The following is a 26126-nucleotide window of genomic DNA, read 5'->3' as shown; positions in this document are numbered from 1 at the left end:
TTGCTTTTATTTTCACTTGAGGAATTGCAAAAGATGTTACTTCTGACACAGGAATAGTCCAGCACAGAGTCGTCTATATGTGGCATACAGACTGTTACCGCTCAGACTAACCCTCCAATTTCCTTCCTGTTAGCATGCTAACAGCAATGCAAACACTGGTTTACATATGTCTGTATTTCTGAAAGCCAAGAGTGGCCTGTGAGTGTTGGTAGCATTTGCAAGATGAAGCTGAAACAATGGTTTCAAAAGAGGGAACAATTTAATTTGTATTATTTATGGTAGTATATGCTCTAGCCTAGGGAGCATTTCTTCATACCTAGTAAACCACGAGGTAAAATCTCATGCAACAAAGTAAGTGATTCTAGTCTGCTTGGTGGGGGTTGGTCTCTTCTGCCAGGCAACCAGCAACAGAACAAGGGGACACAGTCTCAAGTTGTGTCATGGGATGTATAGGCTGGATGTTAGGAGGAAGTTCTTGCCAGAGAGAGTGATTGACATTGGAATGGACTGTCCAGGGAGGTGGTGGAGTCACCATTCCTGGAGGTGTAGAAGAGAAGCCTGGATGAGGCACTTAGTGCCATGGCCTAGTTGTTTGGATAGGGCTGGGTGCTAGGTTGGACTGGATGATCTTGGAGGTCTCTTCCAACCTGCTTGATTCTATGATTCTGTGGTTCTATGAAATGTATATTAACTACACTGAGACCTTGTAGTCTCGCTGTAATCATTGGAATTATCCTATTTTTTTCCTTTTCCCCCTCATCCTCAGCTTTATGAGTCCACTCTACATGCCTTTGCCTTTTCCTATTCTATGCTGGGAGAAGAAATCCAGCTGCATTTTATCATTCCAAAATCAAAGGAGCATCATTTTGTCTTTAGCCAACCAGGAAGACAACTGGAAAGCATGAGGCTACCGCTAGTCACAGATAAGGTAAATGAGTGATTCTATTAGTGACCATTTATTGACAGCAGGTGTCACCAATTTTGAAGTTTCTTTGATTAGGTTTCTTTACACTTCTGCTCTTGCTGTCAAGAGATAGTGAAGATGTCCTGATGCTGAGTTTGTACTTTGTCCTAGGAAGGATCGAAGCAAAACTGTCAACCCATCAATAAACTGTTTCTTTTGCTCACTATCAAGGTTGATCCTTGTGTATAAACACGCTTGTCTGGGGCAAAAGGTTTTTGGTTATGAGTTTAAGATGTTAAAAATGGTTCCAGCAATGTGCCTTAGAGACATGGTTTTCTTTATTGGTATTAAGAGCAAACAGTTTTTTATGGTAGAGGAAGGCATTGGATTATCCTGTCTTATTCTGCATAAATGCCCAGTTGCTTCCATATAAAGATAAGCCCTTCAAAGAATCTTTGTCATGGCATTGAGTGGCCAAAGAATCACATTTCATGCCTGTAGAAAACCCTTTGCAAGGTTATCCATCTGACAGGCTACGCAAACTCTAATGCTGGCCTTTACTGTGACTCCGAATATCCATGTTTAAGGTGAAGTTGTGCCTTCATCCAGCTTGGAATATTGAAGAAATCTGTGCAACAGTAGTAAGCAGTAGCACTTCAATCTGGGTGAAAACAAGCTTCTTCCAGTGCTTCCAGTCTGGGTTTTTGTTTCAGCTTCAGCTTAGAAATGGGAGAACCCAGGCAGCAACACAGCAGCAACCATGCAATATGAGGATGAAACCTCCTGCTCTTCCTCACATAGTAAACTTGTGCTTGATTGTGCAGTCAGAATTGTGCGCTGGGTTCTTGTGGATTCTTTTCCTGCTTTCTTAATTGATGTGCTCCAAAATGACACCTGCAATCCTGCTGCAAGCTTGCAAAACACTGTGGAATATAAATTTAGATTATTAAACTTTTAGGAAAAAAAATATCCTCATCCACTTTAAATTCCCTTTTGTGAACTCCACTGGCATCAAATCCATCATTTTATGCCCTGGCAGATTTAAATCTGGAGTGCTCAAATGTGAAGGCTTTGGAGAGTCTTTGTGAAAAAACATTTTCATTTTGAGTCATTAATGACCTTAGTAGGCTAAAATCAGTTGCCCAGACTGGAACCATCCTGGATGTCTGTAGAGGGCTTTCAGAAGCTGTACCATCAAACTTGGAAGCACATAATGAGTTTCAGTACATTCAATATGGTGGCGTCACCCTCCCTGGAGGTGTTCAAGCAAAGCCTGGATGAGGCATTTAGTGCCATGGTCTAGATGACTGGATAGGGCTGGGTGCTAGGTTGGACTGGATGACCTTGGAGGTCTCTTCCAACCTGCTTGATTCTATGATTCTATGATAATATCAGGTGACAACTAGTCAGAAGGGTAGTTTTGGTGTAAGGTATTTCTTACCATCTTATCTCATACGGACACAAATCCTTCTCCACATCTAGTCTCGAGATCCCTGTGCACTTGTCAGGTCAAGGTTAGTAGTCCCATCCATTCCACCACACTCTCAGCAGGCAAATGAGCTAAATAGGTAGAGTTGTTTTCTTTTTTCCCAGCTCTAAAAAAATTGCTTATTTTTCTTGATTTAAGTTGCAGCAGTTTGTCCAGTGTCAGTGAACCTGATTTATTGTCCTGAAGGATCTGTTTCTCTGTGTTGAAACATCGTCCAGATAATAAGGAATCTCTCACTTCTTTTCATGTACAGAATGAAGATTACATCAAAAGCCCCACTTTTACTCCCACCACTGGTCGTCATGAACATGGACTTTTCAATTTGTATCATGCCATGGATGGAGCCAGTCATTTGCATGTTTTAGTTGTCAAGGAATATGAAATGGCCATATATAAGAAGTACTGGCCCAACCACATCATGCTTGTTCTTCCAAGCATTTTCAACAGTGCAGGAGTAGGTAAGAACAACCAACAGTTCTAACAAAGGCAGACACACAACTCGGGGCCTTGAGGTGTTGTCATTCAGTAGTGAAGTGTAGACACACGGCTTGTAGCCAGCGTATCTGATCTGGTGATCCAGAGGCTCTTCAAAGACAGTGTGTTACTGTCAAAGATGCAATTCATTTTACCACTTAATCCAGGTCATCTAAATTGCACCCCAAAATTACTATTGATTTTAAAGGGAGCCAAGGGTTTTAACTTGGATGGAGTTACCTACTCCAACTACCTGAAGGGACATGGTAGCCAGGTTGGGGGTGGCCTCTTCTGCCAGGCAACCACCAATAGAACAAGGGGAGACAGTCTCCAGTTGTGCTGGGGGAAGTATAGGCTGGATGTTAGGAGGAAGTTCCTCACAGAGAGAGTGATTGGCATTGGAATGGGCTGCCCAGGGAGGTGGTGGAGGCACCGTCCCTGGAGGTGTTCAAGAAAAGCCTGGATGAGGCACTCGGTGCCATGGTATAGTTGACTGGACAGGGCTGGGTGCTAGGTTGGACTGGATGATCTTGGAGGTCTCTTCCAAGATGGTTGATTCTATGATTCTATGATTAGATAGGTAGTTCTCAGCAAAACTTTGAGTGGAATAGACAGGGGTGGATTGTGCTAGTTTGAAGCTAGCTGGCATATTTTGGTGAGAAGAATTAGATTATAGGCTGTGAAAAGGAAACAGTGGTGATGTCTACTGCACTCATAGGCTTGCTGAGATGTATCAAAACAAGAATACAAACATAGATAACAGAGTTGCTCTCTGGCTGCCTGCACTTCTCTCTCTAACTTGCTGTCTGTGTAACTAACTGTCTGCTTCCTAACCCCCCTGGCTAATTCTCCAAACTCACCTTGAACATAAGACAAAGTCTGGGATAAGGTAGAGGGGTGGAAAGGAGGTGGAAGGGTGGTTGGGAGCCTCTTTTGGTGACTCTGGTTTCTGGGAGGGGTGTTGTGTTTCAGTATTAATTTTTTAACTTGTATATTTGTGTATCTAGCTGTATATAATGTAAATACCTGCATGGATATTGTGCTAAGCTATAAATATAAAGCTTCATTCTTAATTTTTAGCTTGGCTGAGTCTAGTCTGGGTGATTTCATAAGAGTGGGGGGTGAGTAACACCCAAATCATCACATCTGTTCCCTTGTGGAGAAACTTTCTATTTGCATAGGCAGTGATGTAGGTACATCTCTGAGGCAGGCTCTACTAATACAACATCTGTGAAATATTCATCACCTTTTACAGCTGAAACTACTGACAGGCAGTGGTAGTGACAAACACTCAAAGTTGATCATTAGTGGAAATCATTCCTGTATTATTTAGCTGGTTTGCACTAAGAGATGCTAGCGGAGCCAAATATCCAGCAAGTGCTAAATCCTTAAGACACTTGCAAATCTTTACCACAGAATTCAAGGCCCCATTTTGTGTGTGTCTCAGGGTGGTTCTATAAGTAACTTGCTTGGCTTAGGTGTTAAAATCTTCAGGTTGGTCTGTAAAAATCTTCATGCTATGGTCTGTAAAAATATAAACTTCAAAAGGCTTCTGAGTTAAAAGCCAACAATTTCTGCATCTGCTTTAATGGGTTATGTCCTTGTTTGCAGGTGCTGCACACTTCCTGATAAAAGAGTTGTCTTACCACAACTTGGAGCTTGAACGAAACCGGCAGGAGGAGTTGGGGATAAAACCCCAGGATATTTGGCCTTTCATTGTCATTTCAGATGACTCCTGTGTTATGTGGAATGCAGTAGAAGTTGATTGTTCAGGAGACAGGAAAAGGTGAATACACTAATACATAATTTTTACAGCTGATCTGTTTTAACCTTTCACTGCATATCTGTTTTGAAATTCTGTTTGGTATACTGCAATTTTACCCAGTACAAGTGGAAAGGTAATGTATAATGAGGTAAGCATTCTCCCTAGAAATCTTTGTGTGCTGCACAGTTCAGTGCCTGTTTTTCATTCCTGTCCCCTCTAGTTATGAGTGCCCTGCAGCCTTTGCTGTGCAGCTTTACTAGTGGTGATAAGTGCCCTGCAGCCTTTGCTGTGCAGCTTGACTAGTGGTCATAAGTGCCCCACAGCCTTTGCTGTGCAGCTTGACTAGTGGTCATAAGTGCCCCACAGCCTTTGCTGTGCAGCTTGACTAGTGGTTATAAGTGCCCCACAGCCTTTGCTGTGCAGCTTGACTAGTGGTTATAAGTGCCCTGCAGCCTTTGCTGTGCAGCTTGACTAGTGGTTTTAATGCCTTGCAGCCTTTGCTGTGCAGCTTGACTAGTGGTCATAAGTGCCCCGCAGCCTTTGCTGTGCAGCTTGACTAGTGGTTATAAGTGCCCTGCAGCCTTTGCTGTGCAGCTTGACTAGTGGTTATAAGTGCCCCACAGCCTTTGCTGTGCAGCTTGACTAGTGGTTATAAGTGCCCCACAGCCTTTGCTGTGCAGCTTGACTAGTGGTTATAAGTGCCCCGCAGCCTTTGCTGTGCAGCTTGACTAGTGGTTTTAAGTGCCCCGCAGCCTTTGCTGTGCAGCTTGACTAGTGGTTATAAGTGCCCCACAGCCTTTGCTGTGCAGCTTGACTAGTGGTTATAAGTGCCCCACAGCCTTTGCTGTGCAGCTTGACTAGTGGTTATAAGTGCCCTGCAGCCTTTGCTGTGCAGCTTGACTAGTGGTTATAAGTGCCCCACAGCCTTTGCTGTGCAGCTTGACTAGTGGTTATAAGTGCCCCACAGCCTTTGCTGTGCAGCTTGACTAGTGGTTATAAGTGCCCCGCAGCCTTTGCTGTGCAGCTTGACTAGTGGTTTTAAGTGCCCCACAGCCTTTGCTGTGCAACTTAACTAGTGGTTATAAGTGCCCCACAGCCTTTGCTGTGCAGCTTGACTAGTGGTTATAAGTGCCCTGCAGCCTTTGCTGTATAGCTTGACTCTGGTTCAACCTAGAGTAATTTGAACTGCAGATTTCAGACCCTGCAAACACTCCTTGAAGCACTGTACAAACACAGGCATTCACATGTATATTTTAACAGGATTTTTCTAAGGAAGCAGATGAATGTTTTTGGGCAAATGGTGCAACTGATTCCCTCTGTCTCTTTTGGTAGCCCCAGTCTGTATGGCTCCTTTATTAACTCCTTAAATCCCCTCCCAAAGTTTTATCTATTTCCAGAAGAGTGCCATGCAGGATTTACAGCAAACTTTCCAAGAGGGCTAACAGCAGTGAAAACTGAGATTTGTAGACTCTAGGGATTGGCTACAAGGATCATATACTTTGCACTTAAGTTATGACATAAATTCAGCAACTCTGCTAGAGTAATTTTGCACTGTACCCAGGCAACTTTAAAAGTTTGCATACCTTAGTGAATACTTTGAACAGCACAGAATAAGCTTCAGATCTGCCATACCAGTCCCCACCACATAAGCTGTAGTTAATTTTAAATTGATTGGAGTGAGAGGACAAAGAGTAGCAGCAAAGTGAGACAACAATGAAGTTATTCACCTGATACTCATAGCTACTTTTGGCTCCTAAAAATTACTCTTCATCTGAGTGAGATTCTGAATATTGTCTACATACTTTATAATTTACATGTTTTCCTGATTATTGTAGTGACTATACATGGACTGAAAGGAATGTTTCCTTGAAGCAAATTCTGCAGCATATTGAAGCAACTCCCAATGTCAATCACTATGCCTTAATTGGGATGAGAAAGTGGTCCAGTAAAACAAACAGTGCTGAGATCAGGGAACCATTCTCCTGCTGCCATGTGCATGATTTCATTATGCTGAACGTTGACCTAACACAGAACGTACAGTACAATCAGAACAGGTAAGTGAATCAGTAGCATCTTTTGAAGGAGATAATGAAACAAATAAAAGAATCACAGAATGACAGAACTTTAGGGACCTCCAGAGATTATTGAGTCCAAGCTCCCTGCCAAGGCAGGATCCCCTAGGGTGGTTCACACAGGAATGAATCCAGGTGGGTTTTGAAAGTCTCCAGAGAAGGAGACTCCACAGTCTTGCTGGGTGATCTGTACCAGTGCTCTGTCACCCTCACTGTAAAGAAGTTTCTCCTGATATTGAGGTGGAAACTTCTGTGTTCTAATTTGTAGCCATTGCTCCTTGTCTTATTGCTGCTGGCTAGTGAAAAGAGATTGGCCCCATCCACTTGACATCCACCTCTCAGATACTTGTACACATGGATAAGATTTCCTTTCAGTCTTCTCTTCTCCTGACTGAGAGGCCTTGAGCACAAGCCCTATGAGGAGAGGCTGAGGGAGCTGGGATTGGTTAGCCTGGAGAAGAGGAGGCTCAGGGGTGACCTCATTGCTGTCTACAACTACCTGAGGGGTGGTTGTGGCCAGGAAGAGGTTGCTCTCTTCTCTCAGGTGGCCAGCACCAGAACGAGAGGACACAGCCTCAGGCTGCGCCAGGGGAAATTTAGGCTGGAGGTGAGGAGAAAGTTCTTCACTGAGAGAGTCATTGGACACTGGAATGGGCTGCCCGGGGAGGTGGTGGAGTCGCCGTTCCTGGGGCACTTCAAGGCAAGATTGGACGTGGCACTTGGTGCCATGGTCTAGCCTTGAGAATTGTGGTAAAGGGTTGGACTTGATGATCTGTGAGGTCTCTTCCAACTCTGATGATACTGTGATACTGTAAATAGCCCCAGGTTTCTCAGTCTCTCTTGATAGGGGAGATGCTCAAGTCTCCCAGTCATCCTCCTTTCTCTGCTGGACTATTTCCAGCAGGTCCCTGTCTCTCCTGTACTGGGGAGCCCAAAACTGAAGAAGTTTTATAAAAGCTCTTGTTGTTTTACTGAGGAGTTTATTAATGGGATGCATACAGATTTTGTGTTCTTAGTGGTGGTTCAAAGCCTTCCCAAATTACCAGCATCTGCAAAAAAACAGGTATTATTTTCCTCTGAACTGCTGTGATTTTATCTCCAGATTCACATGTGATGATGTTGACTTCAACTTGCGTGTCCACAGCGCTGGTCTCCTTGTCTGTCGCTTCAATCACTTCAGTGTCATGAAAAAGCAAATTGCAGTGGGAGGACAGAGATCATTCCACATTAAATCCAAGGTGGGAACTGAGACTTCTGTTTCACTCTTGTTAAAATTGTTTTCCTTTTATTTTTGGTATTCTGTAACCAGGAGAGATGACATTTTCCAAGTTCTGGTTGTTTAAACTGTTTAATTCCATGCAATTACTTCCTGTCGACTGAAAATCCAAACAATCTCAGAGAATTTACCTGATTTTTTGAATCTTAATGATAAAAATAATAAAATAAAAGAATATCAATAATACAAATAATATTCATATAGAAATTAATATCCATAATTCATCACTACTATTAATTTCCAATACAATGAGGTATTTGGGTATCTCACTAGCTTCCAGGAGTGGGGTATGGCTGCTGAAATCCACAATATTCTTGGCATAAATGCATTTTTCTTTAGTCCTTTTAAACTTAAAACCACCTTACATGCATCTTCATGATCCAAGTAGAAGTCCACTGTTGCAGCGATCTGGTTACTGCAGGAATGTGGCCAGAGCTTACACAGATCAGTGTGATCAAAAGCAGTGCCACATGGGCTACAGACCAATTCAATGTGAATTATGCCAGAGACTCTTTATTGATTGTTCTGACTCTCATTATACAGTCTTTGAGCATAGAGCACACACCTACACATTATCATAATTGGGCAAGGACAACCCAGTCCTTTGCATAAACTCTGCTTTGTTTTCCTCATTAACAAGGTGTCTGTTATCTATCCTTTCTGAGATGAGGTAGCCAGCAGCTGGTGGGAACCAAGGTCAGCATCTGCCTGTTATTATCCTTCTTCACTTTGCATTCCCACAGTCCACTATGAGTTTTTTATCTCTGACTATTGAATTGCTGTGATGGGTGTTACTCACCTCCCCACGCTTATGAAATCACCCAGACTAGACTCAGCCAGCTGGAAATAAAGAAATGAAGCATTATATTTACAGTTTAGCACATTATACAAGCAGGAATATACAATATATACAGCTATATACAGGGTAAAAGTAATACAGAAACACAATACCCCTCCCAGAAACAATCAGAGTCCAGGAGGACTCCCAACCCAATCCTCCCCTTCCCCCTCCCTCTTTCCCTCCCTTCAGGAATAACCAGATAACCTCATGTATATCTCATGTGATATATCTGGAGATCTGAGGTGAGATGTCAAAAAAAAAAAGATCACCAAGAGGTTAGAGGCAAAAAAGAGTCATGTGGAGAGTTAAGGCAGAGACAGCCACACAGACCACTCTGCCAGAAAGAAGGCACGACTAGAAGTGAGAGCTGAGCAGTGTGTGAGAAGTGAGTGTTTATCTATATCTTGACTAGCTGGTTTTCTCAGCAGAAGAATGGGTGACAGAGGGTACTGTTGTTTTCTTTTCTTTCTTCTCATAGCTAAGGGCTGCCCAGGGAGGTGGTGGAGGCACCGTCCCTGGGGGTCTTCAAGAAAAGCCTGGATGAGGCACTTAGTGCCATGGTCTAGTTGATTGGTTAGGGCTGGGTGATAGGTTGGAGTGGATGATCTTGGAGGTCTCTTCCAACCTGGTTGATTCTATGATTCTAAGGATTTAATTTCTCTCAGTAAAATATTCCAATTAGTCTCAAGCCAGCACAATCTCTCATCTTTGTGTCTTCATATGTAGGGATATTTTAGGTTCAAAGAAGAAACCTCACTCTCTCAATATAACTTATAATTCAGTGAAACTCTGAAACTGCTGGTAGCAGATTTTTTTTTTTTTGGTGAAATGAACTTTGCTTTATAAATAAATCCTAGATGTGTAGGGCAAAGATGAATTTTATACAAATCAAAACTCAAGTAAGTGCTGCTTAATTGATGAAGATTGATCTGTAGCACAAATATCTTTTTTTTTTTTTTCTGTACAGGTATCTGACACTCCAGTTTCAATCTCCCCTGCTCAGTACATTTGTGCTCCTGACAGCAAGCACACCTTCTTGGCAGCACCTGCTCAGTTGCTCCTTGAAAAATACCTCCAATATCACAGCCATCGCTTCTTCCCTCTCTCACTGAAGAATTACAGCCATCCAGTGCTATCTGTAGACTGTTACCTTAACTTGGGACCACAGGTACTGAACAACTACCTGAAGGGAGGTTGTAGCCAGGTGGGGGGTGGCCTCTTCTCCCAGGCAACCAGCAAGAGAACAAGGGGACACAGTCTCAAGTTGTGCTGGGGGAAGTCTAGACTGGATGTTAGGAGAAAGTTCTTCCCAGAGAGAGTGATTTGCCACTGGAATGGGCTGCCCAGGGAGGTGGTGGGGTCACCATCCCTGGAGGTGTTCAAGAAAAGACTGGATGAGGCACTTAGTGCCATGGTCTAGTTGAGTGGCTAGGGCTGGGTGCTAGGTTGGACTGGATGATCTTGGAGGTCTCTTCCAACCTGGTTGATTCTATGATTCTATGAAAATAATCTTCAAGCAGCTCTAGAAATGTATAGGCTATGGCTTGGATCAGTTCATTGATGCATTTCCGTAATAATAGTTACATAGCCTTTGAAGAATTAGGGATTAGATCCCTATAATTAAACAATCAAATTCTTAGTCCTGTAAAGATATTATTAAAGACTTCAAACAAAGTACATGGGCAACAATCATAGAATCATAGAGTCATAGAATCAACCAGGTTGGAAGAGACCTCCAAGATCATCCACTCCAACCTAGCACCCAGCCCTAGCCACTCAACTAGACCATGGCACTAAGTGCCTCAGCCAGGTTTTTCTTGAACACCTCCAGGGACAGTGCCTCCACCACCTCCCTGGGCAGCCCATTCCAATGCCAATCACTCTCTCTGTGAAGAACTTCCTCCTAACATCCAGCCTATACCTACCCCAGCACAACTTGAGACTGTGTCCCCTTGTTCTACTGCTGGTTGCCTGGCAGAAGAGGCCAATACCAGAGTTGTCCTAAATAGTAATGCAGTCTGAGAATTATACTAGATTCTGAATTAACACAGAGCACATTTTTCTTGAAGGCTTTTCTTTGTCTGCTACAATTTGTCCCTTTCTACAGCAAATTTCTTCTATAAGTGTTTGACAAATATTAGCTGCCCTTCTGAAAGTACTTCAAAATAGAAGTGGTTTACTTCACTTTCAACTGATAAACTGAGGCAGAGAAGCACACACTGAGAAAAGAGAATGGGAGAAGCTGACATTAGATCTCAGGAGTTGTTGGCACTCTCTGATGAGTTTGGATCCTAAGCCAAGGTCATTTGAGTTTAAACTCAAATCTAGGTTGAATAGAAATATGATACTAAGGTGCTGTTGTTTAGGAGAGAGAAACTGTTTCTACCTTTTCATCTGACTTAAATACTAAATGCAATTCACTCCTGCTAGGTTTACTAAACTTCTTTACCAAAACAGCTGTGTAATGACCTTCCCATATATGCTTCTCCCAGAACATTTTGAACTGTGTCTTCTAATATCCTCTCTGTCTAAGCTCTTACAGGTCTATGTTCCCACCATGTTTTTAAAAAACAAGCTCTGTGGAAGGGCATTGTACTATTACTGTTTGCATCCTTTCAGCTCTAACCTATTCAGCAGGTGTACTTAGTTCAATTTGTTTCTGAAAGTGTCACCTGAGCTGGAATATGATGTAAGAGAATTGAAGGAACATGGATAAATATAGGCATCCTGGGCCACAGTTTCAGTTGCCATGGGGCAACCTTTGTCCTCCTAATCATGCTGTTTATGCCAGATGAGTCTGCCCCAACGAAGCAGCATAATGACACTTTGGAAACAAAGCCTTGTGTGGAAGATTCCTTAATTTAAATACATAAATCCTGAAAGAGAGCTATAAATATTCCCAGTTCCTAGTGGAATTGGAAAGTAGCCATAAAACCAAACTAGACGAGGGGAAACCTCATCAATTTATGTATTGGCACAACTCTGCTTCTGACTTGAGTAATCTTACTGTAATGCAAATTAAATCAGGCATTTTTAAAGGATTCTTTTCATGTCTGGCTGCACAGATGCTGTGTTTACTCCTGTATAGATAAATTGCACTGGGCAGGTCATAGCAATATGGTTGTGGGGAGCTGTTGTTACTGCAGCTTTCAAACTCTATAACCTCTAAACCTCAGAATAGCAATTAGTAGTAGTGAATAGCACTTTTATCTTGATATTTGAAAAGTAAAGGGTTGTTTGGGGAGGAACTATAAAAATTATAACATTTGGAGCTGGAAAGAAAGTATGAGCTTTAATCAGGTGCAAAAGCTTTAATCAGGTGCAAAAGCTTTAATCAGGTGCAAATACTGGTCAGGCCACACCTTGAGTGCTGTGTCCAGTTCTGGGCTCCTCAATTCAAGAGAGATGTTGAGGTGCTGGAAGGTGTCCAGAGAAGGGCAACAAAGCTGGTGAGGGGCCTGGAGCACAGCCCTGTGAGGAGAGACTGAGGGAGCTGGGGGTGTGCAGCCTGCAGAAGAGAAGGCTCAGGACTGACCTCATTGCTGTCTACAACTACCTGAAGGGAGGCTGTAGCCAGCTGGAGTTGGTCTCTTCTGCCAGGCAAGCAGCAACAGAAGAAGGGGGCACAGTCTCCAGTTGTGCCAGGGGAAGTATAGGCTGAGATGTTAGGAGGGAGCTCTTCCCTGAGAGAGTGATTTCCCATTGGAATGGGCTGCCCAGGGAGGTGGTGGAGGCACCATCCCTGGAGCTATTCAAGAAAAGACTGGATGAAGCATTTAGTGCCATGGTCTAGATGACTGGATAGGGCTGGGTGCTAGGTTGGACTGGATGATCTTGGAGGTCTCTTCCAACCTGGTTGACTCTATGATTCTACTGAAAGCTTGGTATCAATTCTCAGCTTTACATAGAAGTTTGACAAATGCTCTGGTTTTTTTTCGTCTCTCCCAATCAGATTGCAGTTTGCTACGTGAGTTCTCGGCCTCACTCTCTCAATATCAGTTCCTCTGGTTTGACATTCAGTGGTCTCCTGCTATACCTCTGTGACTCCTTTGTTGTAGCTAGCTTTTTGAAGAAGTTTCATTTTCTTAAAGGTGAGCTGCAGTAATTTTCTTACAGAGAATTTATACCAGCTGGTCTCTGGGAACCTGGGGAAAAATGCATCTTCTATTAAAATGTATATATGTATATATTTATATATACATATATATGTGTATATATATGTATATGCATGTATTCATGTTTGTCTTTATACATTCTGCCTATCTTTGGTCATGATGAGTCTGTATTGCAGTAAACTGCTATAGAAGAGCTCTGTAAGTTCTGTAGATTTCTAAGTGAGGAGGAATATTTGATCTATATCATCATCATGCCATGTCTATATCACATAGCACTTTAATTTATGTCTGCAACTTGGGTGTTTATGTATGAAGCATCCTAACTGTGTCTTGCAGGTTTTCTCCTTTTCAACAGAAAATGGATGATGGACAAACTGCCACCAAAATCTGTTTATCACCCTTAGAAATAAAAGCTGGCTCTTCTAAAATGTTATCCTAATAACTAATTTCTCCATGTAGTTCTTATGGTGGTGGATAGCAGTGGACACATAACTTCCATTTGTATTGCAGGCAAACTCCTTTTGGGTTGTTCTACCACTATCTTAGGCATTTGGAGCTCCTGGGATTGTTTCACTCACAGCTATAGCTGTGACTGAAGGAAAAACATTGTGGCAAATGCCTTCCTGAAACAGGCAGAGCTGTGAACTGTTGTGTTCTTTGTTGCAGTTAATACAGTTGCATGTAGGTATGCATAGCAAAGTGCAAATTGGGGTACACAGTACTTTTACCCAAGCCGTGTGAGTGCCAGTGTCAATGCTCATTCTGGAGCAGCACTGACATTTTAGCCAGCCTGTAGTTTCTCCAGTAAGGCTATCAGAGTAACTGCAATTGAGAGCAGTGCCTTTGTACTGCATTTTGAGTGATTTCAATCCATTTCATTTTGCACAAAGCAGACAATTTCCATAGCGTGTAGCACAAAGTGTATTAGATTTGAGATTTCTCCATCTCCCTTGACAGTCTACTTCGTTTTCCAGTCTGCCACGTAAGCATTACACACCACATGACTGGCTGCCTTGTTTCTCCTGGTTGTATTCTCAAAGTTGTTTTCTGTCTTGGGCATATTAATTTACTTCACCACCTCTCATTCAGATTGTTGAATGTTGATGAGGTAATTACCTCCTCTCAATCAAACACTCCTCTCAGAAGCAAGGAAATCCTGCATGCAAGTTAAAATAGTATCAGCATGCCAGTCAGGACAGCTTAGACTGTTTACTAAAATATGATATCTCTAACTTTGGCATTCTAGATTTGCCTGTGTCCACAGCCATACAGACCATATAATCCTTTGTCAGCACATTAGTTTACCAATCCACTAAAGTGTAAAGGATGTATTATTCTATGCCAGCACATTAGCTTACCAATCCACTAAAGTTTAAAGGACTTATCATTCTATGCCAGCACATTAGTTTACCAATCCACTAAAGTTTAAAGGACTTATCATTCTATGCCAGCACATTAGTTTACCAATCCACTAAAGTTTAAAGGATGTATTATTCTATGCCAGCACATTAGTTTACCAATCCACTGAAGTTTAAAGGATTTATCATTCTATGCCAGCACATTAGCTTGCCAATCCACTAAAGTTTAAAGGATGTATTATTCTATGCCAGCACATTAGCTTGCCAATCCACTAAAGTTTAAAGGCTGTGATTAGACTGTTCCTGGTCAGCAAAGCACAGTGAAATTAGTCAGTCATCATGGTAACCGATTTGTGGTGTAAGGGTTTGCTTAGAGAGGGTTTCACTCGAAAAGGTAATGATTATTAGGGCTAGAACAGTAATGGATATAGGCCTTTCTGTTGTTTTCAGCCAGGACTTACCACTTCCTCAGACCTGACAGTTTTACCTTTTCTTACCCTAAAGAGCAGGGAATGTGTTGTTAGTCCTGTTTGCTTGGTACCTCAAGCTACACAATAAGATCCTGATGACCAGGAAGCTGAACAGAGCTGTCAGTCCTACATTTGGATCTCCTGTTACAAAAGTGGTGGATGCTGAGGGGTGGTGGGAGCTGGGTGACCTGAGAACAAAGGGGATGCTGACACAGGTTCCTTTTCACCCGCCTGCCTAGGTGCCACCCTGTGTGTGATCTGCCAAGACCGCAATTCTCTTCGCCAGACTGTTGTCCGGCTAGAGCTGGAAGACGAATGGCAGTTCCGCCTGCGGGATGAATTCCAGACTGCCAATGCCAAAGAAGACAGACCACTTTTCTTCCTGACTGGGAGACATATTTAATTACAGACACATTTCCTGAGTGGTACAAGAGACTAATTTCCACCATCTCATGAAATGAAGGAGCAAAGTTTTCTGAACAGAAACAGGAATGTTTTCCGTTGGCTATTGGAGTAATTCCTAATCAGACAATGTATGCTCATATTTCTAGAGACTGAGGTGACTTTCCTAATTCCATTTTCTAATGGAAGTAATTCCTAATTCCTGGGAGAGGTGCAGAAACTTTCTATGCTTCATGGTGGAAATGTTTTTTGTGGATCAGAAGGGATCCAAAAGGGATTCCAAAAGGGATCAGTGAGTGCATTTCTTCCTTGACAAAAAAAGACCACATGCAAATTCATAAGCAAGAGCTTTTAAAAACTTCATGTACATTCCAGAAATAGGAAAAGTGAATTTAGGAGCAGGTTTTGTTCTACCAGTATTATTTATCTAACAGTTGGCACAAGGCAACAGGAATTGTTACAGTCCTGTAGTATATTGCTACTGAGCAATCCAGGTAGGTCTTTTATATGAGGATTTGTAAAGTGCATTTCTTTAACAGTGGGAACTCAATTGGAGATTTTACTTTTGGAAGAGGTGGCCACACTGCAGTTTTATCATACAGAACTCTTTGGGGGGAAAAAAAAAACAACAAAACAAAACAGAATTACATGTCTGAATTTATTAGTGCAAGGAAGAGGCTGAATAAATTAGCTTTTCAAATGACATCTGAACATTTACACCTGAAATTACCTTGAGTAATTCACAAGAGAGATGAAATGGTGAAACTGACTGAGCTTATTTCATCTAGCTCAGTGACATTTTCTGGTCTTTGATTAGTTGCACTGCCTGCAGACAGGAATTGTTACGGTCCTGTAGTATATTGCTACTGATCGATCCAGGTAGGTCTTTTATATGAGGATTTGTAAAGTGCATTTCTTTAACAGTGGGAACTCAATGGGAGATTTTACTTTTGGAAGAGGTGGCCACACTGCAGTTTTATCATACAGAACTCTTTGGGGGGAAAAAGAAAACCAAACCAAAACAGAATTACATGTCTGAATTTATTAGTGCAAGGAAGAGGCTGAATAAATTAGCTTTTAAAATGACACCTGAACATTTACACCTGAAATTACCTTGAGTAATTGATGAGAGAGATGAAATGGTGAAACTGACATGCAAATAGCTTATTTTCATCTAGCTCAGTGATGTTTTCTGGTCTTTGATTAGTTGCACTGCCTGCAGACTTCAAGCCAAGCCCAGTGCACTCAAAACAGCAGATAAGATGTTTCTGGAACACTCTCAATACACTTTATGGGGATATTTTCTTGCCAAGGTGCTTCAAAAGAAGGAGAAATTGGAGATACTTATCTGAGGAATTCAGGTAGAAATCTAAACCCATATCTGGAATGGCACCAAGCATGATTGTATTTTGTACACTCTAAATGTGAAGTCAGTGATCTCAGTCTTTGTCTAGGTTTTTGGAGCTGCTCTGTGACTTGCAAACTTCCCTTTTTTGCCTTTATAGAGTCAGTGTTCACCCAGTCCAGGTGCAGATATTGTCCAAAGACTCCTAACATTTGTCAGTCTTTTCTTGCTGGATACACCATGACATGCTGCTGTATTGGTGATTTTATTCTGTTAAGATGCTGTTAGGTGGCTGAGTCTTGAAATGCAGACATGAGTACAATGGTGCCAAAGAGCTAATTCAGTTTCATGTCAAGGGAAAATACAAGTTCTGTAAGTTTGAGAGACTTAGATTGCTATTTAGGAGGAAACTGCTAGAAATCATTGTGTTTCTCTATTCCGTTGTCCTGGCTTCAGAGTGAAAAGTCACTTTAAGTTTTGGGAAGGAAGGCAAACATTATCCTATGTAAATATTACTACCTGTTCAGTTTTCATCAGTTGATTAGTTAATTTAATTTTAGTTTTTTTTTTTTTTTTAAAGAATTGTGACCTTCATGTCTGTTCCATCCTTTACAAATAAAGTTAATGCTGCATGAACCTCTGCCTCAGTGATGCACACAACTGTCCAGTATGCTTTTGCAGGGGGAAATAGAAAAGAGTTGATTGAAAGAAGTTGTAACTAAGGAATGCCCTGAACAGATCAAGACCAATTAGAGTACTGCTTAGTGGCCTGAAGCACAACATAGCCTCAACCCCACAGCAAACTGCTGGCTAAGCTGTCAACCCGCGGCTTGGATGGTAACACTCTGTGCTGGGTTAGGAACTGGCTGGAGGGCCGGACCCAGAGAGTGGTGGTGAATGGTGCCACATCCAGCTGGCGGCCAGTCACTAGTGGTGTCCCTCAGGGATCAGTGCTGGGCCCCATCCTCTTTAACATCTTCATAGATGATCTGGATGAGGGCATCGAGTCAGTCATCAGCAAGTTTGCAGATGACACTAAGCTGGGGGCAGATGTGACTGAGCTGGAGGGCAGAAGGGCTCTGCAGCGGGACCTTGACCGCCTGCACAGATGGGCAGAGGCCAATGGGATGGGGTTCAATAGCTCAAAGTGCAGGGTGCTGCACTTTGGCCACAACAACCCCATGCAGAGATACAGGCTGGGGTCGGAGTGGCTGGAGAGCAGCCAGACAGAGAGGGATCTGGGGGTACTGATTGATACCCGCCTGAACATGAGCCAGCAGTGTGCCCAGGTGGCCAAGAGAGCCAGTGGCATCCTGGCTTGTATCAGGAGTGGTGTGGTCAGCAGGAGCAGGGAGGTCATTCTGCCCCTGTACTCTGCACTGGTCAGACCACACCTCGAGTACTGCGTTCAGTTCTGGGCCCCCCAGTTTAGGAAGGACACTGAGATGCTTGAGCGTGTCCAGAGAAGGGCGACGAGGCTGGTGAGAGGCCTTGAGCACAAGCCCTACGAGGAGAGGCTTAGGGAGCTGGGGTTGTTTAGCCTGGAGAAGAGGAGGCTCAGGGGTGACCTTATTGCTGTCTACAACTACCTGAGGGGCGGTTGTGGCCAGGAGGAGGTTGCTCTCTTCTCTCAGGTGGCCAGCTCCAGAACAAGAGGACACAGCCTCAGGCTGCGCCAGGGGAAATTTCGGCTCGAGGTGAGGAGAAAGTTCTTCACTGAGAGAGTCATTAGGCACTGGAATGGGCTGCCTGGGGAGGTGGTGGAGTCGTCGTCCCTGGGGCAGTTCAAGGCAAGGTTGGATGTGGCACTTGGTGCCATGGTCTAGCCTTGGGCACTGTGGTAAAGGGTTGGACTTGATGATCTGTGAGGTCTCTTCCAACCTTGGTGATACTGTGATACTGTGATACTGTGATACTGAGTTTATACAAGAACTCAGAACTAAAGATGGGTGTGTGTGTGTGTGTTGAAATCTCATTTCCTGTAACCAAATACTTGAGCAATTCATACCAACTTACACACACTTTTCCTGTCTTTTGGGTCTCAGATTTGCTGAGCAAGTCTTTAGACATCCCTTTTCTCCAAGATACTGAAAAAAAATAGGCCTGAAGTATGTAATGATAAACAAAAATAGGTCACACTCTGTCTTAACATTCTCCTTTGCCACAGTCTGTTCGAAACTGAACATAATGCAGGTGCTAGTGGACTCAAACCATCACTGTGATGGTTTGGGTGTTACCCACCCCCCCCCCCCCCCACTCTTATGAAATCACCCAGACTAGACTGCTTTATATTTACAGCTTAGTACAATATACAAGCAGATATACACAAATATATACAGCAATATACAAGGTAAAGGTAATACAGAAACACAACAGCTCTCCCAAAAACCAGAGTCCCCAGGATGGGCTCCCAAACACCTTTCTATCTCCTTTCCACCCCTCTACCTTATTCCAGACTTTGCCTTACGTTCAAGGTGAGTTTGGAGATCAGCTGGGGATGGTGTTAGAAAGCAGAAGGATTACTTACACTGACAGCAGGTTAGGGAGAAAAGTGCAGGCAGACAGAGACACACAGCAACTGTGTTATCTATGTTTGTGTTCTTGATTTTATACATCTCAGCAAGCCTATGAGTGAAGTAGACACCACCACTGTTTCCTTTTCACAGCCTATAGTCTAATTTCTCCCACTAAAATATTCCAGCTAGCTTCAAACTAGCACAATCATACTTCTGAGTATTGTTTCACTGTTAACCTTTTGCTCCAGGAGTTACTTACCTACTGCATCCTGTCTACAGGATAGAAGTCTTGGGACTTGGCCTTGCCAGACATTGATCTATCATGTGATGAAGTGAAATAATTCTCCATCATGGAGTATACACACAAGCAATTGTAAATGGTGAAATTAGTTTGCAGAGATAGTCCATTGTCTAATCATAGAATCAACCAGGTTGGAAGAGATCATCCAATCCAACCTAGCACCCAGACCTGTCCAAACAGCCAGACCATGGCACAAAACGCCTCGTCCAGGCTTTTCTTCAACACCTCCAGGGACTGCGACTCCACCACCTCCCTGGGCAGCCCATTCCAATGCCAATCACTCTCTCTGCCAACAACTTCCTCCTAACATCCAGCCTAGACCTCCCCTGGCACAACTTGAGACTGTGTCCCCTTGTTCTATTGCTGGTTACCTGGCGGAAGGGACCAAGTCCCACCTGGTTACAGCCTCCCTTCATGTAGTTGTAGACAGCAAAAAATGGAGCACATCCCTTTGTAAGAGAAGTTATGCACTTACTGTGTGAAGAAAATGCAGCTGCTCCCCATCATACAACCAGCTATGCACCTAGCATGGTAGAAAAACAAAGCATTTTGTTCACAGGATACCAAGAATATAATGGTGAATGAGTCAGGGAGTGGCACTCTGGAGCTCCATCCAAAAATGTTTTCTTTCCTGACCTAGTTTACAAGCTAAGCTCCCTTAGAGCATCAGCTTTCAGGGAGAAGGACAGCTGGAACTCGGAGGTGATAGAGCAATACAGATAAATAATAGTGATAAATAAAAGCATTGCCTTGCTAATGTAGTAGCAAGCAGAATGAAAGGCACTGCCTGCATGCTTTTACAGACTTCTCAGGGCCCCTATTGCCTTCCGTGCTTGCTGGTTCAGTTCCCCGTTGTTATCCCCTGCAGGTAGCATTGTTAGCTCGTTCTGTATTGTGTGCCAGAGAGTGAAGTACTTTATGATTCAGCCTCTGCAAAATACGGTGTCCAAATATAGAGAAGGTTACTGGAAAGGTGACATCATTTTCCTTCTTACCGTCCTCTCTATACAATCAAAGCACCCTTCACAAGCACTTAAGCACTAATGTCTGGTATGTAATCATCTGGGCGTTACAGAGCCTTTGAGCACTGGAGATGTAAGGGATTTCACCCCTCTTTAGCAAGTGCCTCCCGTTGTAGCGATAGGCAAAGTACAGAGCTCTGTTCCCACTCTGCTGTCTAAAAAGCAGCTGCTAAATATTGCTTGAAAGGAGGCTGCGTTTCAAAGGCTGTATCTGTGAAACTCCGGTGAAATGGGTCACTCCCAGAAAAGACAGTATAAGGAAAAACCTAAAGGAGGGGTCAGGGGAGATGTTGATAGGTTGGAAAATGAAGAGCAAGGGAAGTAAAGGCTATGAATAAAGGGAGCAGCATGAGAGAACCTGATGGGAAAGTTAAGCTCCTGGCTGTAGTAGGCAGCATCTGCCCGGGCACGAGGACCCTGGGCAAAGGCTGTGTGCAGTGTGAAAGAACCAGGAGGGGAAATTATGGTGAGTGCCATTGCTCAACAGGTTCAAGCCATCTGCCACTGGCTGTTGGGCTGGGCTTAATGGAGGCTTGCAAGGCACCACACCTCCCTGAGGTCTATTCCCCAGTGAGTAATGCCAGGTAGAAGAAATAACTATGCAGGGCTGTTGTTCAGAACAAGTGCTGCAAGGACCAGTCTCTGCCTGCATCCATCTGCCACATGCCTCTTATCCAGCTGGCACAGTCCTGCACGCTGTCAAGCACCAATTCACCCACTACACAGCCTTTCTCCTCACCACACACAGCCTGCCACTCTGCCTGTCCCTTCTCCCACTGAAGCCCTCTGCTCACACATCCTAACTCACCCTGCAGCAACCAGCCTTAAGATTTCATCACCTGTCACTGAAATGCAGCGGTTGTGCTGGTGTGATGGTTTGGGTACTACCCACCCCCCACACTTTGGAAATCACCCAGACTAGACTCAGCCAGCTCTGGAAATGGAATGAAGCTTATGTTTACAGCTAGCACAATATACAAGCAGATATTTACAGTATATGTACATTTATGTACAGAAATAAGGTAAAAAGTAATACAGAAACACAACAGCCCTCCCAGAAACCTGAGTCCCTAGGAGGGGCTCTCAACCACCCTTCCACCCCTCTCTACCTTACCCCAGCTGTGGCCTTGTGCCCAAGGAAGAATGGAGGGTCGGCCAGGGGGGTTGGGAAGCAGGTGGATTAATCAAAGAGATGGCAGGTTAGAGAGAGAAATGCAGGTCACAGCCCAGACAGAGAGTGTCTCCCTTATCTATGTTTGGATTCTTGTTCTTATGCATCTCAGCAAGCCTATGAGTGCAGTAGACATCACCATTGTTTCCCTTTCACAGCCTATAATCTAGTTCTTCTCACCAAAACATTCTAGCTAGCTTCAAACGAGCACATGCTGGTGTGAAATGAAATCCATATTCTTTCACAGGATAACAGGATATTAGGGGTTGGAAGGGATCCAAGGAGATCATCAAGTACAACTCCCCTGACAGAGCAGGACCACACAATCTAGCACAGATCACAGAGGAACACATCCAGACAGGCCTTGAAAGTCTCCAGAGAAGGAGAAGGAGACTCCACAACCTCTCTCGGGAGCCTGTTCCAGTGCTCTGGGACCCTTACAGTAAAGAAGTTCCCCCTTGTGTTGAGACAGATCCTCTTTTGCTGCAACTTGCGCCCATTGCTCCTTGTCCTATCCCAGGGAGCAAGTGAGCAGAGCCTGTCCCCCACTTCTGACCCCCAGCCCTCAGATGTTTATAAACATTTATCAAATCCCCTCTAAGTCTTCTCTTCTCCACACTAAAAAGCCCCAGGTCCCTCAGCCTCTCCTCATAAGGCAGTGCCCTCCAGTCCCCTAATCATCCTTGTAGCCCTCTGCTGGACCCTCTCCAGCAGATCCCTGTCCCTCTTAAATTTGGTCTGTGAAACGCAGCAAGTCAGACTAGAGGTTCCCACAACACATTACCCATGGTCACTTCTTTCAGCCTCACATGTTCTATCACTTTGATGAAAAGTGCAATTAGCCTTGTACATCCTCTGCTTGTTGTCTGTCTTTTATCTCTGCTTCTCCAGTCTTCAACCAGAGAAATACTCAGTGGTTCTAGTAACCTGAAGATGCTTTTATAACATTTCCAGTCCTGTTTTGCCAGTCCCCAAAATGACCAGATGATTAAGGCAGACACAACTTCTGGATTTTTGAGGTTCAGTTGCTGGCATTGCCCACAGCTGATGTGATTGGATAAAGGAGTGATACCATGTTGGACATAACAATGAGACTCCTACTCAGTGAGAAAGACATTGGGAATCAACTCCCATGATTTTAAGAAAGGCTTTAGAGAAATCCAGGCTGGGACAGAGTGGCTGGAGAACAGCCAGGAAGAAAGAGACCTGGGGATACTGGTAGATAGTAGCTGAAGATGAGCCAGCAGTGTGCCCAGGTGGCCAAGAGAGCCAATGGCATCCTGGCCTGGATCAGGAAGAGTGTGGCTAGTAGAATGAGGGAGGTTATTCTTCCCCTGTACTCAACACTGGTCAGGCCACACCTTGAGTACTGTATTCAGTTCTGGGCCCCACAATTCAAGAGAGATGTTGAGATGCTGGAACGTGTCCAGAGAAGGGTGGCAAAGCTGGTGAGGGGCCTGGAACACAGCCCTGTGTGGACTCCACCACCTCCCTGGGCAGCCCATTCCAATGCCAATCACTCTCTCTGGCAACAATTTCCTCCTAACATCCAGCCTAGACCTCCCCTGGCACAACTTAAGACTGTGCCCCTGTGTCCTGTTGCTGGTTGCCTGGGAGAAGAGACCAAGGTGTTCAAGCAAAGTCTAGATAAGGCACTTTGTGCCATGGTCTGGTTGACTGGCTAAGGCTGAGTGCTAGGTTGGACTGGATGACCTTGGAGGTCTCTTCCAACCTGCTTGATTCTATGATGATTTACACAGTATTTCTGATGGATTGTTACACTTGCTCATCATGGGCTCATAAAAAAGCTAGCAGAAAGAACAGGTGGGACAGTGGAAAGTTACTCCAGCAAAAGCAGCTCCTATCTTTTAAGTTTATTGAATAGACCTCTCAGCAGAGGCACGAATGCCATTGAAATTCATTAGGTGTGGCATTTCCCTGTTTATCTGAAAGGAGAAGAATTCTATTGAATTTCCTTTTCCCAACACTGTTCCAGAAAGAAAATGTGATCTGTCAGATAGCTAATAAATGCATTTCTGTGCTTACAGTCCTAGCATTTGGTGTACAACAGGAACAAGTAACCTGAGAATCTGGGTAACGTAAGCGCTGTGCTGTTTGCTCTTGGAAGTGCTGCAGCCTGCAACTTGGGAGTGACTTGGCTATTGGGCCAAGTGAAAGGTGGAAAAGTAAGTAAGCATTGATTTTTCTGAAAATTAGGTCTCTTCCAGATGTCTTCCAAGTCATTGCCTTGTGAGGAATGTTCATCGGGGACTGCAGGGGCAGAAGCAGGTCACAGCTGGTAGCACCAGGCTGCCTGTCAGTGCAGGAGGGATCCTGAGGGCAGCCCTGGAGACTCCTATCGATCCAGTGAATAACTGGAGTGAGCTGAAGTGTGTTGTTTGCACAGGATGCCTGTCCTATGGCGTAAACTGGCATTTCCTTTGCTGTGTCAGACATCTGCAGCAGTTTGGCACCTGTACTAGTTTTAGCTGATGCACAGGAGTGACACCTCATTCCTAATCCTACCAGCTCACCCCTGGACTCGCAGTATCCAGACGCAACATCGAGGCAGAGACCATCCCACGCCAGGAGAAAAGGTTAGAGGAAACCTGTTTACCCCAGAGACTGGGAGGATTTATCATTTCCCTCTCAAGCCGGGAAGATTCCAGCCCCACAGAGCCCCTGGAAGTTTGGAAACTGGGCAGAGGCTGAGACACAGCCCCAGGAGGATGATTAATAATTAATAACAACACTCATAAGTAAAGCTGAATTCCTCTGTAATATAAGTTACCTCTGCCTCAGAGCAGACAGTTTTCAGCCCCTGCTGGCAGACAGCATAGTTCCCAAGCAGCACTAAGCCAAAGGGAAATTTCTCTCTCTGCAAATAGTTGATATTTTCCAGTTATTGACCAAATCCCCCTGTATATATTATATCTCTAAACTGTTTTCATAAATTTGCACAAAAGAACTGAACAGTGGTTGGGGGTGGCAAGAGTTTGTAAATATTAATTTTAATAAATTATACTTTGATATAAAAATTAATACCGCCTCAAATTAACTTCTCTCCTCTGCCAAACAGGCGTAGGTATAGAGATCCCCTTCTGTAACATGTATTTAACAAGGGGCCCACAATAGAAGAGCCTGTTGGGCAGAGATGTTGGCCTGCTATTCACTGACCTGTCCAGGAGACCCTTGCCTCAGGCCTTAGCCATGCCCAGCAGCACACTCTCCCTTGACCGAAGAGACCACTGCGTTTCAGATGTTGTTCTTGGCATGCTTTGATTTCTCAATACAGGAGAAATTAAACAGAGTGAAGATGCAGCACTTAAGGTTAGTCCTTCGCATTGGCTTCAGCAGGAGTAAAGTCAGAATGCTTTCATCTGAATGCCAGGAAAGAGCCTGAAGACAAGGGATGAATCCTCCGAGAATCTGAAGCAAAGCAGGGAGCATTCAGGGTGGTTTAGAGTGCAGCTTTGCCACTTGTGTTGCTTGAATTATCTTACAAGCCAACTACTGTGCAGAGCTGGGCTGGAAACCTTGACAGACCTTGAATGCAGGCATTTTTTTCCCCCATCAATGTTTAGTTAATTAACAAAATATTAATTAATAAAATACCTGGACAGGCTGGGCACAAGGCAAGCTCAGGAGGTTCAACAAGACCAAGTGCAAGGTCCTGCAGCTGGGTTGAGGCAATGCCAAGCACAGCTCCAGGCTGGGCAGTGAGTGTCTGGAGAGCAGCCCTGAGGAGAGGGACTTGGGGGTGCTGTTGGAGGAGAAGCTCAACAGGAGCCAGCAGTGTGCACTTGCAGCCCAGAAAGCCAAGCAGAGCCTGGGCTGCAGCAGCAGAAGTGTGGCCAGCAGGGCTAGGCAGGGGATTCTCCCCCTCTGCTCTGCTGAGACCCCACCTGGAGTACTGCATCCCTCTGGGACAAGAGGGATGTGGAGATGCTGGAGTATGTCCAGAGCAGTGCCAGGAAGATGCTCAGAGGTCTGCAGCAGCTCTGCTGTGAGGACAGAACATAGTCAGAAAAACTGTGAAGGAAAAAAAAAGGAATAAAAGGCCTGATTGGGTTTGGTAGAGACATATAGGCTTAACCAGTATTCATTCTAGTGCACAACTCAAGTGTTTTAGCATTCAGGTGGGGTCACCCTCCCTGGAGATGTTCAAGCAATGTGGGGTCATGCTACTTTAGGACATGGTTTAATGGCCATAGTAGTGGTCTTGGGTTGCAGGTTGGACTTGATGATGTCTGAATGGTTTCACTTGCAAAAGCCCTCTACAACAGCACAACACCACTTACCCCTGAGCTTCCAGTTCAGCCGAGTGCTCCAGGTCATCCTCAGTGAGCTGGAAGAAGCAACTCCACACAGAGAAACATAGCCTGAGGAAGCCTACCCAGCACCTGTGAGCTATGTCAGAGCAATGTCAGAGCAATTGTCAGGCCTAGCCCTACCTAGCCGGGGGGCCCACCAGGCCCCCCGGCCTTTGAATCCCCTCCACCATTCACCCAGTGATGCACCACAGAGCACTCACCAGTGATGATCCAAGGAGGATCCTTCTGCCCACAATGGGCAAGCTTGGGGCTTGTCTTTCCTGGGGCCACT

The 26126-nt window shown here is 44.2% G+C and overlaps 1 protein-coding gene and 1 long non-coding RNA gene across 3 annotated transcripts in view; one reads left to right on the top strand and one right to left on the bottom strand.

Annotated features, from left to right (window-relative positions):
- Nucleotides 1–15219, top strand: part of GREB1 (growth regulating estrogen receptor binding 1) — a 112055-nt gene extending 96836 nt beyond the window's left edge. The window contains exons 26-33 of the mRNA XM_064146450.1: nt 767–928; nt 2647–2851; nt 4479–4653; nt 6468–6686; nt 7807–7942; nt 9789–9989; nt 12774–12912; nt 15004–15219. Coding sequence (XP_064002520.1) covers nt 767–928; nt 2647–2851; nt 4479–4653; nt 6468–6686; nt 7807–7942; nt 9789–9989; nt 12774–12912; nt 15004–15167 — 1401 coding nt within the window. The 3' untranslated portion in view covers nt 15168–15219. The remainder of the gene's footprint in view (nt 1–766; nt 929–2646; nt 2852–4478; nt 4654–6467; nt 6687–7806; nt 7943–9788; nt 9990–12773; nt 12913–15003) is intronic.
- LOC135176945 (uncharacterized) lies at nt 13796–25926 on the bottom strand. 2 transcript variants are annotated; one of them, XR_010302872.1, is made up of 4 exons: nt 25823–25926; nt 19804–19851; nt 18528–18598; nt 13796–14092 (listed from the first exon to the last, which is right to left on the bottom strand). It is a non-coding gene; the product is annotated as an uncharacterized LOC135176945 (long non-coding RNA). The 2 variants fall into 2 exon arrangements; XR_010302873.1 differs by lacking the exon at nt 18528–18598.
- Nucleotides 25927–26126: the final 200 nt, after the last annotated feature.

This window comes from Pogoniulus pusillus, chromosome 7, assembly GCF_015220805.1.
Source record: "Pogoniulus pusillus isolate bPogPus1 chromosome 7, bPogPus1.pri, whole genome shotgun sequence".
NCBI classification, from domain to species: Eukaryota; Metazoa; Chordata; class Aves; order Piciformes; family Lybiidae; genus Pogoniulus; species Pogoniulus pusillus.
The sequence above is the reverse complement of the archived record's forward strand: the minus strand, read 5'-3'. Positions and strand labels throughout refer to the sequence as shown.